General features: G+C 28.6%; 3 protein-coding genes across 5 annotated transcripts in view; 2 read left to right on the forward strand and 1 right to left on the reverse strand.

Moving 5' to 3' along the window:
• Nucleotides 1-3,588, forward strand: part of LOC135265467 (uncharacterized protein) — a 27,135-nt gene extending 23,547 nt beyond the window's left edge. For all 3 annotated transcript variants that reach the window (XM_064355041.1, XM_064355036.1, XM_064355034.1), the window contains exon 12: nucleotides 3,132-3,588. In XM_064355041.1, coding sequence (XP_064211111.1) covers nucleotides 3,132-3,415 — 284 coding nt within the window. In that variant the 3' untranslated portion in view covers nucleotides 3,416-3,588. The remainder of the gene's footprint in view (nucleotides 1-3,131) is intronic.
• LOC658273 (uncharacterized protein) lies at nucleotides 3,473-11,648 on the reverse strand. The gene is made up of 8 exons (XM_064355055.1): nucleotides 11,517-11,648; nucleotides 11,305-11,464; nucleotides 10,846-11,245; nucleotides 4,403-4,565; nucleotides 4,211-4,354; nucleotides 4,098-4,157; nucleotides 3,908-4,049; nucleotides 3,473-3,857 (listed from the first exon to the last, which is right to left on the reverse strand). Exons 1-8 carry the CDS (start codon nucleotides 11,559-11,561, stop codon nucleotides 3,613-3,615), a joined length of 1,359 nt encoding a protein of 452 aa, XP_064211125.1. The 5' UTR covers nucleotides 11,562-11,648; the 3' UTR covers nucleotides 3,473-3,612.
• PXo (P[[i]]-sensitive XPR1 orthologue) overlaps nucleotides 11,638-16,450 on the forward strand; it is a 17,320-nt gene continuing 12,507 nt past the window's right edge. The window contains exons 1-4 of the mRNA XM_964602.4: nucleotides 11,638-11,808; nucleotides 11,871-12,024; nucleotides 12,154-12,404; nucleotides 12,457-12,718. Coding sequence (XP_969695.2) covers nucleotides 11,740-11,808; nucleotides 11,871-12,024; nucleotides 12,154-12,404; nucleotides 12,457-12,718 — 736 coding nt within the window. The 5' untranslated portion in view covers nucleotides 11,638-11,739. The remainder of the gene's footprint in view (nucleotides 11,809-11,870; nucleotides 12,025-12,153; nucleotides 12,405-12,456; nucleotides 12,719-16,450) is intronic.

The raw sequence follows: 16,450 nt of genomic DNA on the forward strand, positions 1-16,450 counted from the left end.
TTATTGTTGCTCAAATTCTATTGCGATCATGACTGTTAGACAACGTTGCCACATATCATTTATTTAAAATCCGTTATTTATCAATAACTTTAATACAAAGAATTTTTTTACTATTTTTACCTTCATATGTAACCAGTTCTCTACCACACACCATTGAGTTGGTGCGCCAGTTTTTGAGCACGCTGTATTAGCACGTTTTTTTGTCATAAATAAGACAACAAATCGCTGAATTGGGTTAAAAATTGTATTATGTTTACTTTTTGATGCGTTTACACAAGTTGTTAATCTATAAACTACGTTTTTTTGTGTTTTTTTTTAAGAGAACAAGATTCAACAATGATGTTATTTTAGCATATTATAGGCTATTGCATTATTCCCATAACAAAGTTTATTTTTATGTAAACTGAAAAGTGCTTCTAACAGTTATCATCACTTTGGCGCCTAAAAAGCACATTTTTCAACCAGAAAACCGTATTTGTTTAGCAAAATTTCGGTATAAATACCAATTGGCTCGAAAATGGAGCAGTTTTAGCATTTCCAAGCATACTTTTAAGACAATTTTAAGACACGTTTTTGTGTGCTCTATTTTTAAACTTTTTAAACATTTTTCGTCATAAAAAATCAATTTTCCAAATGGCTTAAAAACGGTGTTATTTTTACTTTTCATGTGTTTAAATAAGTTTTTAATCCAAAAACTTCGATTTTTGAAGAGAAAACCAAAAATAAGAAAAAAATATGAAGTAGATTAATCCAATTTCAGAGACAGGATAAATAAAACAAAATGTTTCTTTCAATCGACTAGTTTCGTTCCTCTATTCAATATCATCAGGATATTCCTGATGATGTTCAATAGAAAAACGAAACTAATCTATTAAAGCATTTTGTTTTATTTATCCTGTCTTTGTAATTGGATTAATCTTATCCTCATCACAATTACACAAGATAAGTTATAACAGTTATAAATTGCTATTTACAAAATAAATTATTTATCATTTATATTTACTCGTAATTTATAAATTTATAAATGTAAAGCACATTTTACAACAAGAAACGCAACTGTTTAGCAAAATTTCTACCAAAAAAAGAATGTAAATTGGTCAGAAAATGGAGCAATTTTAGCATATTTCGAACACGTTTTAGGTCAAAAATTTGTTTCTTGTAAAAACTTTGTTTTCAAACAACATTTTTTGTTATAAATAAGCCGACAAACCACAGAATTGGTTTGACAACGGTGTTATGGTCGCTATTAAGCGTTTTTTTAAGAAACCGAAAAATCATTAAATTAAGTCAAAATGTTATCTTTCTGTAACGTAATTATTTTGACAATGGTATAACTTTAGCCGGTCAGCCTATGTATAGGCCGTTGAATTACTCATAAAACAACTTTTTTTATGGTAAAAGAAGATAAGATAAGTCTTGAATTATAGTAGGAGTAAGAAATATAAGATAAACTTTAAACTATAAGTTATTTTTAAGAAAATAAAATTAAATTAAAATAATCATTTATTAAATTAATTAATTAATTTATTTATTTATTAAAATAATAATTTCATTAAAATAAATAAATAAAATAATAAGTGAAATAATAAAATAAAAGATACTAAGTTATAGTAACTATACAGGGTGCTCAAAAACTGGCGCACCAACTCAGTGGTACGTTATTGAGAAGCAAGTGCAGATTACGGGAAAAATGTTGAAAAAATTCCTAAAGTCATATTTTAAAAAATCTGGAGCTACAAACTTATTGTGTTAACTTCTTTAGTTTTCATTATTTTTTTATGTTTTTATGTTTCATACCAGGTAATCGTTCCGTAACAAAACGATGAATAATTATTTTTAAATTTACTTTCAGACTTTAACAGTTTTTTTAATTTAAAAAAAATAAAATTTATCTAAAAAATCACAATGTGTAGATGTGCCAACACGGGGAATTATTTCCTAGGAAACCGTTTCAAAAATAATTTATTTTTATTCGGAAATAAAATTAACTAGTCGCCCTCTGGTGATGACTTTTGAACTATGTCGAAAACAGTAAAGAAATTTTCGTAATGCCACATTTAACTGACATTTAATGAATTATTCAACAATTTTGCGTGTATAGTGTTAATTACTTACAATAGAAAGAATTACTTTAAAAGTACGTGGTGGTAAATACTAGCGTTGACTTTGGTTCTGTAGTTTTTCGTGGTATAAAGTGTTTATTGTTGGAACTTGAAAGTGGATAAAAAGTGAAAAATATTTAAATTTTGATTACAAAGTGTTATCAAACAGTTGTCTAATTAAAGATTATAAGTAATGGATCACAGCGAACACAAAGTTTGGCTCAAGAAACCAATAAATTAGTGAAGTGTTATGAATTTTAGGTTAGAATTTTCCACTGAAAAAATCATGAAATGCTGCGGTAAATTTGCAAAACTACAATAAAGATTAACAACTGCTGATACATTTAAACGTAAATTATGCCAAAAGGTAGGCTTTTCAATGTCTTTGTAATAATTTTCCAATAAAGAAAGTGAACCAAACAGTCATTCGTTATTCGTGTTTTCCTCGTCATCTCTCATTTGTCAACATAAGTTTCTTGCATCAAAGATGCAATAAACATTCCGCATAGGCAATGTAATAATTGTGAAGCCCCAAAAGTCGTACAATGCTCAAAATATCCGAATAAACATTTTCCCGCTATTTATGGTTACTGTTTTTGACCTAGCTCAGTGGCGCCCCCAACGGTAATTTTACTTCCGAATTATTGCTCAAATTCTATTGCGATCATGACTGTTAGACAACGTTGCCACATATCATTTATCTAAAATCCGTTTTTTATCAATAACTTTAATACAAAGAATTTTTTTACTATTTTTACCTTTATATGTAACCAGTTCTCTACCACACACCATTGAGTTGGTGCGCCAGTTTTTGAGCACGCTGTATAAATGTTTAAAGTGTTTCATTCAAAGAAACCTACTCAATGTTTCTTTATTAAGTCCCATACGGAGACATAAGCTGTAAAAAGTGATACTTTTCTTGCACAAATCAAATATTTTGTTGCACTATAAGATTTTGCACAAATTAGTACAAGTTTGCAATTTTTTCCTCTTCCGCAAAGCCATAACCACTTTTTTATTTCGTTACAGACCAAGGCCATACCTACACGAAAAACACCGAAAAAGAGCAAAAGGAGTTGTACATAAACGAATGCCGCACCGAACAAGAAAGTCTAAAGCAGCAATTTGTCGAATTTAACCGAATTCTCGAACTCAGTCTCGGTCAAATGACCGTCTATCGAGTGAGAATAGAATGCGTGTGTGACGTTAAGAAAGCTGACGAACGATGTGCCAAATTCTTGCCTCAGGACGAGCAAAGTTGGTCGATGTATTTAGGAAAGCAAGGAGATGGAGTTTTTCATACACGAAATTAGTTCATTATGTTGTGTTATTAGTTAAGTTTTAGAGGATTAAACAAAATTGTGTTGACATAATAATCAAATAAAAGTGTAATATGTGGTAAATTACAATATCTTAAGATTCATAAGACAATCTGCAGTTTTAGTTTTGTAATTAAAACATTTACAAATAAATTTATTTTCGTTTATTGTTGGCGCAAGTGACGTACCTGTTACCTCGCCTCTTCTTCATTGTCTTCCTCTTCTTTGGCTTGTTTCTCGAGCGAAACTGGGAGCAAATCACCCCACTTTGCAGCTCTCGCACAATAAAATAAGTTTTTTCCATGTTTTGAGGCTGTAAAAATGACTTCGTCCAAATTTGCATTTTTGGTACACATTCTACAAATCGTATGTTTTGACCTAACTAAAGTGTTTCTAATAATTCGTGGCCATTGAGGGTCCAAAGGGTCCCTTTCTCCTATAAAATAAATAAAACCATCGTGAAAAAAATATTTTTTTGCGAAATACCTTTCTTTAAAACAACGTATGAATATTTTTCCGATTTCCTTAAACTAACAGCTCCTACTGGTAAGCTGAAATAAAATGTTTCAAAATTGCAAGGAGTGCCATCGTTTTGGGCAAATCTCGGACAAACTTCGTCATGTGGACACTGAAATTTTCAAAATTATCACGTAAATAACCGAAAATAAAAACCTACTGGACTGAAGACGTGTCCAACTTTTGTGTGAAGAATAAAATCTCTGATTTCGTTAACCACCTAAAATCGTAGTGTATTTTTTTAAATGAAATAAATTTTTAATAAAAATTTACTTGAAATCCGGCATTTGTGCCATGGTCGACTACAACAAGATATTTTTGTGTTTTGTTCCATAAATTTAAAATTGTGTCTAATCGGGCCTGTCGTGATGGTAGTTCCAGTAATGTGTAAGCACAGACGACTAAATCGTAGGTTGTCTGGAAGAATTATTTCAAATTGCTGTTATGGTAAATAAAATTACAAACATTAGTTGCGGGCAAAAACTGGCGATAAAAAACACCCCGTAGAGACATTTTGTTTGTGCCTTTTCCGTCTTGGAGTAGGATTTGGGCTAAGTCGTTCATGTCTCTGGATGAGTCCACGTTGAAGTATTCGAAAATGTGTTTCTTCCAATATAAATTCGCCGCCCTTAAAAAATGGACAATCTAGTAGTTAATTATTGATAATCAAATTTTAAGTTTCATATAATAACGTTAACCCAGCCCCCTTTTTTCGACTTTTTTACACGAAAGAGAGTGTATTGTAAGTATTAAAAATAGAAATAGAAATAGTTTTATTGGTGTTTAAAACATAACACAAGTCAATAAAATAAGAAACGTACAAACTAAAAAAAATCTAAAAGTCACTGAAATTGCAACGAAAATATTCATCAAAGTCATAGACAAAGTTCACAATTAAAAAATCTTTTAACTTTCTTTTAAAAACATAAATTACAAAAATTAGTTGGCAACATATTATAAAATTTGGTGCAATAACATCTTGGTCCAGTTTGGTTCCGTTTTAGGCTATTAAATTAAAGTATTAAAGTATTAGTTACTTAAGATTTTTTGGTATTCTAAATTCGTTTGTGAAAACAATGACCTAATTTGTATTTGAGGCTTAAAAAATATTTGTAATTGTAAAAGTAGCATTTTTTTCAAACAGAATCCAAATTTTAAACCCAACTGTGCTATAAATTCTCTTTTCCTTTGATGTGTCTTTCATTCTGAGAAAAATTTAGAATGAGCAGATTTTGAATCACAAATCAATCTGAAATATGGCTAATATTCGATCTACCACCTTTTCACCAAAACTTCATTTATTTTTATTGATAAATGTCAAGGTAAATATTATATAATCGCGGTAAATACGCTTTATGAATTTTAACAAATATTTTTCATTTTAATTCAAAATAAAAACGTCACAAAAAGATTATTTCGAAAAATGGTAATTAAATAAATTAAATGCGATCTTTTTAAATTCTTTAAATATACTATCTGTTGTGTGAAATTCAAAGCAAATAGAATGCGATTCTAATAAAAACGAAAACAGAAAAAATCTGAAAATTCAAGTACAGATAAGCTTTCACGAATTAACGACAGATACCAGACCTTGTTTTGTAAAAAAATTGAGGACTAGTTAATTAATTTTTCAGGAAACGAAAAAACCTCGTCTTTTAAAAAACATTTTTTTATAATAATTTTATCTCCTAATAAAATCTAAAGAAATGAAACAAAGATTTTTAATAACTCTAACCAAACAACTTTTTTATTATTTTCTTATTATTAAAAAACCGAGAAGTTTTATAAAATAATATAAGTATTAAATACTGATCATTTATTATTCTTTACTGATCAAAATCGAATTTATTGCTGATCGTTTATTACTACCCAAATAATACTATTAATAATTCTTAGAATATTAAATTGTAAGGTCAGGTTTGACTTTATTATATTTTAAAGTGTCTTATTAGAGTTTGAACGTTTTGTTTTTTTTAATTACTAATTTAAAAATTTGTACAGATTGGAAGTACACGACAATATGTTAAGAAAGAAATAACTGCGATTGTGACATTCCAAAGTGATAAAATATTTTTATATTTCAATTATGGGCTAAATAAATGCAGAAGAAGCGCCATTATCTACCTTATTTTTCTTAAATAAACAAAGACACTTTGAAACTAGACAATTATTATCGCTGTGTTCGCATAATACAAAATAAATACATTCTTGATGTCCATCCAATTCAATTTTAGTAAAATAGAGGTACTGGAATAACTTTATATGAAAAAGTAATATCAACAGAAACAGAAAAATCAATAAAAATTTCTTATTTTTTTCACACAAAAATTCCAATAACATTCTCAAAACACAGCCAACAAAAAACATGTTCAAACTTTTAAAAGCATGAAGTATACACCCTTTCATCTAAAGAAGGACTTTAGTGGTGATTAGTGAGTAGCATACATATAACAGATTACATCATTTGGTATATTTATTTGTAAAATATACTTCCTTCAAACCTAATAATTCTAAATTCCATCTTTTTTTTCGTAAAAATTTTTTCCTAAAATTCAAATTCATCTCTTTTTATTTTGTGTTTTCAGTAACAATATCTGATTTTTGCTGTAATGTGAAATAAGATACCTATAATTTCGACATTTGGGATGAATATCACATAATTGTAAAAGTTTTTGTTAATTCATCCATATTTTTTATAAACGTAAAGATTCTTTAAGTATGTAAATTTATTTGATTTAAATCCAATGCAAACAAAAAATGTAAGGTATAATCTGTAAGCAGAAGCATGTTTTACTAGTCGTAGCTCTAATAGTTAATCACCTATTTACAAATTCATTAAAAAGTTGTTCAAGAAAACATTAGAATTTGTAATAAACTGAATAAATTTGAAAGTAACATTTAGATTTTCTTAACTATTGTTTGCAGTTTGTAAACAAGCAATTACAAAAAATTCAGTATGTACTTTATGATGAATCACCCAGTTAATAACTTACTATTATTATAACTTACTATTATTATTGTAATGCCGATACCAAGATGAGAAAAAGAATGCGATGTAGAATGAGTTTAAAGTACATAACGCATAAAATTAATATATTTGTTATTGTTTATTATTATTAATCTGTGGCTTTTTTTGCAAAAATCCTGAGATACAAATCCTTAAAAATACAAATTAATTTTTTTTAATGAACTCAGAATTCAGTAACTTGGTCAGAATAATATTCACAATTTTTGTTATCGAAAAATTTGTAAACTTCCGTAGCCTAGCAAACTTTTTAGCTTTTGTTTTTTTTTAATTATTTAAATTAATATTAGTAAAGAATTATGAAAATCTTAAATGTAGGTATATTTAACCTCTATAAAAATAAAACAAAATTACATTTGATTAAACTAAAAACACATCTTAAAAAAATAAACGAAAAAGCACCAAAAGGCATGGAGCCGCCAATACAAAAATATTAAATCGAACTCCTGAGCTCCCATTGCACAAATCCGAACTACAAGTCCAACATTTCTTGGTCTCCGAATTTTGGCAAAGGGATTCAACTTCAAGACATCCCTTCAAGGTACTGCCACCTTTTTTGTCTTTGGAAGTATAACATTTGGCGTCGCTTTTCAAGCAAAGTACTTCGAATTGTAACCTTTTGTCGCAATTTCCGCCAACACTCCCGCATCCGTAACACTTTTTTGCACCATCAGCTGTATCAAGCAGACCAATCACCAGGATTGATGCAAATGCAAGGATTACAATTCGATTCATGTCAATTCTACGTCAGCTTTCAGAAATACATAAGCCTTAGAGATTGAACGTTTTGTTTTAATTTATTTATTATAAGTTAGGCATTGTACGGTTTGAAAGTTTTTTACAAAGAAAATACACCGGAAGGTGATAAAGCTATTTTATTTTGAGCTAAATAAGTGCAGAAAATATTTTTTTCTTAATTAGGACACATTAAAACTAAACATAATAAAAGAAAGTCTTGCTTGTAACCTATGTCTGAAGATGATCAAATAATTATTGGCCGAAACATGTAGCATTTTTATTAAAAATTTGAGAAAAAAAATACCCATTTAATTTGATACATAATATCATCTCTCACAAGAATGAATAAAGGTAAAAAAGAAATACATTTTTGTTAAGATTTCACTTCAGTTTTCCTAAAACTACTTGTAAAATTTAAAATTTCATCTAATATTGTATGTATACATCAGTAAGAATTTTTATTATTTTACGCACATTATTTATACACAATTATGTGAATTTATTTAATTTAAATACAATGCAAACAAAAAATGTAAGATATAATGTGTCAACAAAAGGATGTTTTACTAGTAATTGATCATCTATTTACAAATTCATTAAAAAGTTGCACAAGCAGTTTGTATCAATTGAATTACAAATTAATATTTTGATCGAAGTCTATTGTTTGTAGTTTGTACTAGTTTGTAGTAAACAAAAAATTCAGAATGGACTTTGTGATGAAATGCCTAGGTAATAATTATTAATATAATACCGACACCGAGCTGAGAAAAAGAATGCAATACAGAATGGGTTGAAAGTACACATAATGCAAAAAATTAACATCTTTCAATGGCTTCTTTTTTAAATCCTTAAATTTTATTTTTGTAATTCTACATTTTGAGATTTTTGCGACCAAAATTTTGTATAATATTTTTAATAGGTTGGTATATGAAGCCGTTTTTTGTTAATAATTAAACAAAAATTTGTTAAAAAAAAATCATTATATTTTTTATATCTTCGTTATTTAATATTTTTATATTTTATTTTTTTGTACTTACCAGAAATATTAAAGACTGTACAATCAAGAGCACTAAAATTAAAATTAAAACCAATAACGTTATAAAATGGAGCATTTTATTTTTTATTTTTTAAATTTGACCGCTAACAAAGATAAAAAAATTATGCGTTATTTTAAACTTTAAATAGAAAGATTAATATTTCAGAGAAATCTTTTACAAAAACTATTTCAGTGAATAAATGAATTAAAATTAAAAAAAAACTCAGAAACATCAGTGACTTGCTGCAATTTTGTGTATTTATCCAGAACTATTTGTAAACTTGCAAAAGTCTAGCAAACTTTTTATCTTTAAGTTTTTTCAAATCGTAGTAAAGAATTCTAAAAACTTTAATTGTAGTTATACAAGACTGACATATACAAAATTACAAGTATAATAAAAAAAAGTTTTAGGATAACTAAAAAAAATGTATTAAAAATTCCTGCTTTATGTTATAACAAAGAATTATTGTTTTAATATTTTTTCTCAGTAATTAATTAGTATAACAGAATTAATACTTTTTTTATAAAAGAGTGTAGGATCTCAGGTGCTTCTGGAATTTGAATTTGCCGCATTTAATTATTTTATTTCTATAAAATTTCTGAAAAGTACCAATTTTTATTTACCAGCAAAACCAAATTTTTCATATACTAACATTGTTCTTTTTTTTTGGAAAAATCAGCATTTTTAAATAAACTCTAAAACTTGATTACAATTATATAATTGTAACCAAGTTTTTGAGTTTATTTATTTATTACGTTACAGAATGTTGGTACTAGAGTTCCTATATTGGGAGAGTTGGGACACTGAATGTCAATTTTCGAAATTTTGTTTCATTTACGTCGGTTGGAATGTGTAAAAAAACAAATTGGGATAGAAATCAGTGGTGTTACACTTGAAATTTGACGAAAAGTCAAATAAATTTGTCAAAAAATGTCTCCATTTTTCGTCGACTAACTGCGTTTAGAAATGGTTTAGACTGGCAGTCGTCGTCAATTCACTGCTTTTTTTATATGAACTCCAAATTTTAAAAGAGATTTCTTTGCAAGTACAAGAATTTTACGTCTAAACTCTTCATCATAAACATTTTTCCTTAACTTTAAGAAACGGTAATCATCAATGAAAGAGAGACAAATTGAACCTTTCGTGACGAGTTTTACGTTTATTATTAACAAGCATTTGGAAAAGGGGATTGTCTAAATAATGTTATGTACAAAATCTATGAGATTTTGGGAATTTGTCTATGCATTTATAAAATATGTAGGTACTTGAACCCAAAATTGGTCCTAATTTTTAGAAAAGTTGAACCTGTCGCTGCTTGGCCGCCTTTAGCATCTACGTGAAAGTTATTGGGAATTCACGATTTTGTTACGTTTTTCATACGAGAACACCTTCAATATCATTTTTTAGAAAATTTAAAAAGACGACAGAAAATATGAAGGGTTCTTGATGACCAATTTTTGGGACGAGATGTTTAACTAAAAATTGTGACTGAAAGAAAAGCATTTTTAGCACTGAAGTATGTTTTAAGTTATGTATTTAATAATAAAATAAATATCAAAAAATTTCAGAAATGTGAACATTAATATTAGTAGGTATTCAATTATTTTCTTTTTTAAATAGTAATCCCAAAATTTCTACGTTTTCTACGTCCCTGGTTAAATTTGACGTAAAATTATGTCATTTTATGCATTTGACAAAAATTATAACCTTGAAATTAATTTCGACATAAACCTCTGACATAAGTTACTAACAAAAATTTTAATAAAAAAGGATAGAAATATATACCTTATCCACATAATACAAAATTGGCTCGGTTTGACGTTCAGTGTCCCAACTCTCCCAATAAAGAAACTCTAGTTGGTACAATTTTGGGTAATTAGTGATTAGTTATTACCCAAAACTATTTGTAAACTACAATAACATTAATATTAATAATGAATTGTGAAAATGTTAGATAAAAATTACGAGCGTAATTTTAAGCGTTTATGAGAACGTTAAAAAATGTGTTAAAAATGCATCCTTACTTTATTACAAACGATATTACTTTAATTTAGAAAAATGTTTTTTAAGTATGTGATAATTTTAACAAAGCTGCGTATTGTACTCACCACGTGACTGTCCCAACTCCAGACCCAAAATCAAACAAACTCCTAGGCTCAAACCCTGGATCCCTTTCAGCAATTTCCAGAAATATTCGTGCCAGGACGGAAAACTCTGGAGCTGATCTGGACATCAAATAAACCAAAGCTTCATATGGAGTATAATGTACAGGTTTCCAGTTGTAAAATCCTGATTTCAAAACATTCCGAACTTTATTATCCACCACTTGCTGGAATCTGATTTTGTCTTCTTCACTTTCCAGTGGAGGAATTTTCTGTTTTTCCATCACTTTCTGGTACACTATGCGTTCGATTTTCCTCATTTCGTCCTTCTCTACGGGGGGTTTCTTGGATTTTAAATGGTTAATTAACGTTTTACCATCTTCTATTAATGCTTTTATTGGATAATCTAAAGAATAAACATTGTACTAAATCCAGGGAGTTTAAGGTGTTTAAGGTTATGTCTACCTGCGATTACAGTAGTAACAGCCTTTATAAACGCTTCTGGGACAGGAATCAAGCGTGGTTTAAACAGACCTGGGTGGTTTTTGGGGGTATACACATTTTTTTCAATTTTATTTAGAACGCTTTCGTCCGGTATAACCTGAGTTTTTATCTTCGTTGAATACTGGAAAATTATAAAAACTATGACGGGAATAATTCCATTAATGATAACAAACCGTTCTGACTAAATAATTAATAATACGTTTTCGATAAAAACCCATGCTTGGGATTTTTCAAACTCGATTTTTGGAGGTTATGTTTACGACAAGTCGGTATAGTAGTAATCTTTACGTCATGTTAGACGTCAGGCGTCGCGACGTCACTGTGATTTTTGACCAGTTATCAAAAATGTCAGTTTCACAACAATAAACAACTAAATGGGTTAATCGAATTCTAATAATGAAATTTACTGAACATCTCTGTGCTCATATAACTCCAGAATGGAGGAAACAATACATAAATTACGAGGTAAGTTTGATAAAAAATTAATTGCCTTTGGGGTAGTTCATTAAACAAATCAAAATTTGTAGGAGATGAAGGCAATGTTGTACGCTGCTGTGGAACAAGCCCCGTCTGCGGAATTGGTTGAGCCTGAAATTTTGACCCGATATTTTGCAAAATTCGACGAACAGTTTTTCTCCTACTGTGATAAGGAACTGACAAAGATCAATACATTTTATTCTGGTAAAAGCGCCAAAAGGCATTTTCGTTTTAAAAGAAATAGTAGTGCCAACGCTTTCTGATTTTTTTGCGAGCTAAAGTAGCGCCTGTTTGGTTTTTTATTTTAATTCAATTTTTCTGACACAATTTTAGAAAAATTGGCCGAAGCGACCCGCAAATACGCTGGTCTGAAAAGTGATCTCACTGAAGCTCAGGATGTTGAATATCCACGCAAGAAAAATTCTATAAAAAATAATATTCTAAGAAAGAAAAACGTACCTGCGAAAAAAATACAAGAGTTGAAGTTAGCATTTAGCGAATTTTATTTAAGTCTAATACTGTTGCAAAATTACCAGAATTTAAATTTTACTGGGTTTCGGAAAATCCTGAAAAAGCATGATAAAGTAGGTGACGTGACGGAAGTTGGAAGTTTATCTTGGTAATTTTACGTTGCAGTTGTTAAATGTAGATGTAGGGGCGAAATGGCGAGCGGAACATGTGGAAAATTCGCATTTTCATACGAATAAAGACATCGACCGATTAATTCGAGAGACTGAGTGTACGGTTACTCAGGAGCTTGAAGGGGGCGACCGGCAAAGGGCTATGAAAAGGCTCAGGGTTCCGCCCTTGGGGGAACAGCAAATTCCGTGGACGACGTTTAAAGTGGGGCTGTTTTCGGGGTCTTTTGTGGTGCTCATGATCGCGGTGATTATATCGGGTATTTTGAATTTGATTTAAGGGGCTGCTGGAATTTGTTGCCAACAAAATAACTACATTTTTCTACATTTAATTATTATTTTGCTAAAAAACTGTACATTTTAGAAAAAATGACAAGAGAAAAAAATTCTAAGTTGAGTGGGTTTTCAAATTCTAGTAAGTTATGAAACAGTGTCAACGGGCCCTTCATAGCACCTCTTGACAATAGCAGTGTTCTACACTCTTACAATTTCCACTGTTTTAGATGGTTATTTTAAAAAAACGACTGGATGTTAAATTTTATAAAGAGTGGGTTTTTAAACAAAAACGTTTTAATAAAAATATAAAAGATCAGTTTACTTGGTCGAAATATTTGCATTTCTTCACTAGACAACCTGTGTTTTCCTATCTTCCAAAATAAGTTTCCAAAAAAATTAAATTATTCATTTACTTACAATCAAAAGTTGTCAACATTATTATAAAAATATATGTACCTATACAGGGTGATTCAAAAATAGCGAGCAATGTCCTGGGTACCGATAGTTGAAATTAAACTGAGTTAAAAGTTTCTTATTTAATTTCTTTCTTTTCTTTTTTAATTAAATTTTTAGCTTTTCAGACTGTATTTTTTTGGATTTAGTTAGCGGAAATAGCAGAGTTTGCAACATTAAACAGATATCTATTGAAAAAAAACTCACATTGTCTTTTATGGTATAAAACACTTACCAAATTAGCAAATTCGACAACGAGTGAAATTTGACATGGGAAAAAAAGAGCAACAAATGATTACTGTTGTTAGGAAGAAAAAATTACAAATTCTCAAATTTTATTTTAAAATGTTGAAACAAAAAACTCAAATCATTTTTATGCTTAACTGAATTCCTTTTATATCACTACACGAAAGTTAGTCCGACACATTAAAATTACCCTACAAATACGCACTCACGCTAGCAACAAAACAGTTAACTTTTACTAAAAATTATTGTGTTATCAAAATGTTGCAAAAATTTGTAAATTACATCATTAAAAATCTTACAAATTTAACGTTTTTTTTTAAAGAATGTTATTGCTCACTAACCGTTTACTAGCACCTCCATTTTTTTTTAACGCATTCCATTCGACCAGTTGAATTTTCAAAATAGCGTACTTCAAAATATCTGTTACACACTCAAAATTTACAACATAAATGTATTAAATAATAAAAATAATTAGCAATTTTATTTTTGTTCAAAACATAAGTTCAAAACTATAAGGGTAAGTCAATTATGGTGTATTTGGAAACTATACTTATTACACCTATTATTAATTTGGTATAGCGTTCCACTTAATAATAAATAGAAAAAAAATAAAACTAGGAAATAAAACTCTATTTTCTTATCGTTTGAGAAACAAAAAACAAAATTGCTAATATTGAGCACTTGAGCTAATATTGAGCAATCATAAATATTTTTTTTTATTATATATTATTTATAAATCCTTGAAAGTTGGAATTTTTGGTTACATTTAAGAAAATATCAGAAATACGCCATTACCAACTTACCCCGTATTTTTAAGTGTTAACCAAGAAGCATTGTGAATCTTCTCAAACAAAAGTGATCAAATCATTAGAAAGTTGGTCACACTATATGTCGTGAAAATTGAGTTTTGAAATTAAGATATACACTATCGGACAAAAGTAAGGCAACATTTTGAAAAATATAGAAATTAATGTCTATCTAATGTAAATAAATTATGATCGGACAAACTATTAAAAAAACCAAAGAATCATGTCGTGAAAATTGAGATTTGAAATTAAAATGTATAAAGAAACGAATGTTGCTTTTGAAATTTTGAATTAAAAATTAGAATGAGTACTAAACCTTCAGACTAAATCATTCGTCGCACAATAATTAACGAAAATGTTGGTAATTTTAGTTTACCTATTATTTAATACTAAACGTAACGGTCAAACTAAAAAATCCATACTAATTGTAAAGTAATTATCCTCAATTATTTCAATTATGTAGGTACATTAAAGATTAATTAAAATGCAAAAATGTTGATACGCGTAACTATCGTAACTATCAATGTGAGTAAACTGTATGCAGTTTGATTAAAAATAAGCTTATAAGAATTAGGACATAACTCATACGAGTATAATAACGACAAGTGAAGAAGCTATTCAACATTTTTTTTGAAAAGTGACTTTCTTACAAATCTAAACTATTTAATACCGTTTAATTAAAATATGCTTAACACTTCGCACTTTTCTCTGAAATTGCAAGTTAGTTGAAGATGAAGGGGTTATATTCAATTAATTTGTGTTGTATGATAATAATAGTTATTTATTCTATAAATGTATTTTATCCCCGCGAAGGTTTAAATACGAGAACAAAGTTCGAGCGTTTAATAAAGGGGATAAACTACATGTAAGTCCCATATGCAATAAGTTTATCCAAGTCAGACAATAAGGAGAAAATCAACATTTTGGAAATTTTTTATTTGACGTTCTGAAGTGTCATTTGTCGAATTAATTTTTATTCTGCCAATCACGAGACGATTTTTCTATAAAACCCGTGTGTTTTATGGATATCATAAGACGTCACCTAGTAGTTGTGTTATACAATTTTTAAATTATGATATATAAATAAATTAAATTATATATTAAAATTATACTGTTTTTTGTAATTTGTCACTTTTTTGTCGTTTTTAGATTTTTAAACAAAAACTGTTACTTTAATCGAGTTAGGTACGTATTTTTTGTGACGATTGTTAATGTTTCAATTTAGAAAGTGAAAAATTAATTAATTTTTTTTTATCCACATTATTATATCAAAAAATACGAGTCAGACAGCTTTTTCTTTAAAAATTAAAAAGAGAGTTTTGGCTAAGGCAAACATGTCAGTGTTCTATTTTTAGTTATTTCCGTATTTGAATTCTTCAATAAATTTTGTTTTTAAATTTAAATCTAACAAAGATTTCATTCTGAATGTAATAATAAATAACAGAGAATTCTCATCGTTCAAATGGTTCACTTTTTAATGTTAATTATTTATCGCAGCTAAGTAGGTTTTGTTTCTAGATTGTCTTCGTAGATCAGTTTGATGTATAGAGGAACCTTGATTATTTGAGTTGGATGGAACAGGTACCCTTTCGTGTTATAGAAAACACGGATTATCAAAAAAAAATTATTAGAAATAGACAAATAGAATTTTGTCGACTATAAGTTGCAAGTAACGTAATTGTAATAAGCATCTACTGGTAGTCAGAAGTCTGATGTGCAAAAACTAACCAAAAGTCCAAAAGTAAAGACAATTTTAAACTCCGGACACATTTTCTAGAACACTAGAAAATAATGTAAAAACAAAATTTCAAATTTATTAGTAGATTTATTTAATTAGTAGATACTTTTCAAAGAATGTAAAATTTGACTTGTGAACGTCCTGACTGTGAAAAATAAATATAAAACTATTGTATAATTTATTATATGAGTAAGTACGTCATGCCAATCAAAAATATAATATTTGTTCTTCATAAGTCGATATGTGTAGAGCTTACTTAAGTATGTGTATTTAAAATTGTCTTACGGTAAGTGCACTTATTTACCTCAAGTTGAATTATGCCATTACCAATGTAATTTTATAATTTGAAACCACATATCCCACATCCTATCGACACAAACTTAAATATAAATACCCACTGTAAACTAGAAAAATGGAAACCTCCATAGATTAAAACATTCTGTGGCGTTTAATTAAATGAAATACATTATTTA

Source organism: Tribolium castaneum, chromosome 1 (assembly GCF_031307605.1).
Source record: "Tribolium castaneum strain GA2 chromosome 1, icTriCast1.1, whole genome shotgun sequence".
NCBI lineage: Eukaryota > Metazoa > Arthropoda > Insecta > Coleoptera > Tenebrionidae > Tribolium > Tribolium castaneum.

What these genes read in the sequence shown, in the direction of transcription:
- LOC658273 (XM_064355055.1), bottom strand. Translation starts at nt 11,561, where the DNA reads ATGGGTTTTTATCGAAAACGTATTATTAATTATTTAGTCAGAACG. An exon ending in TGTTACTACTGTAATCGCAG is followed by an intron (nt 11,246 to 11,304) that starts GTAGACATAACC and finishes TTTATTCTTTAG; the next exon opens with ATTATCCAATAAAAGCATTA. An exon ending in GGAGTTGGGACAGTCACGTG is followed by an intron (nt 4,566 to 10,845) that starts GTGAGTACAATA and finishes CCATTTTTTAAG; the next exon opens with GGCGGCGAATTTATATTGGA.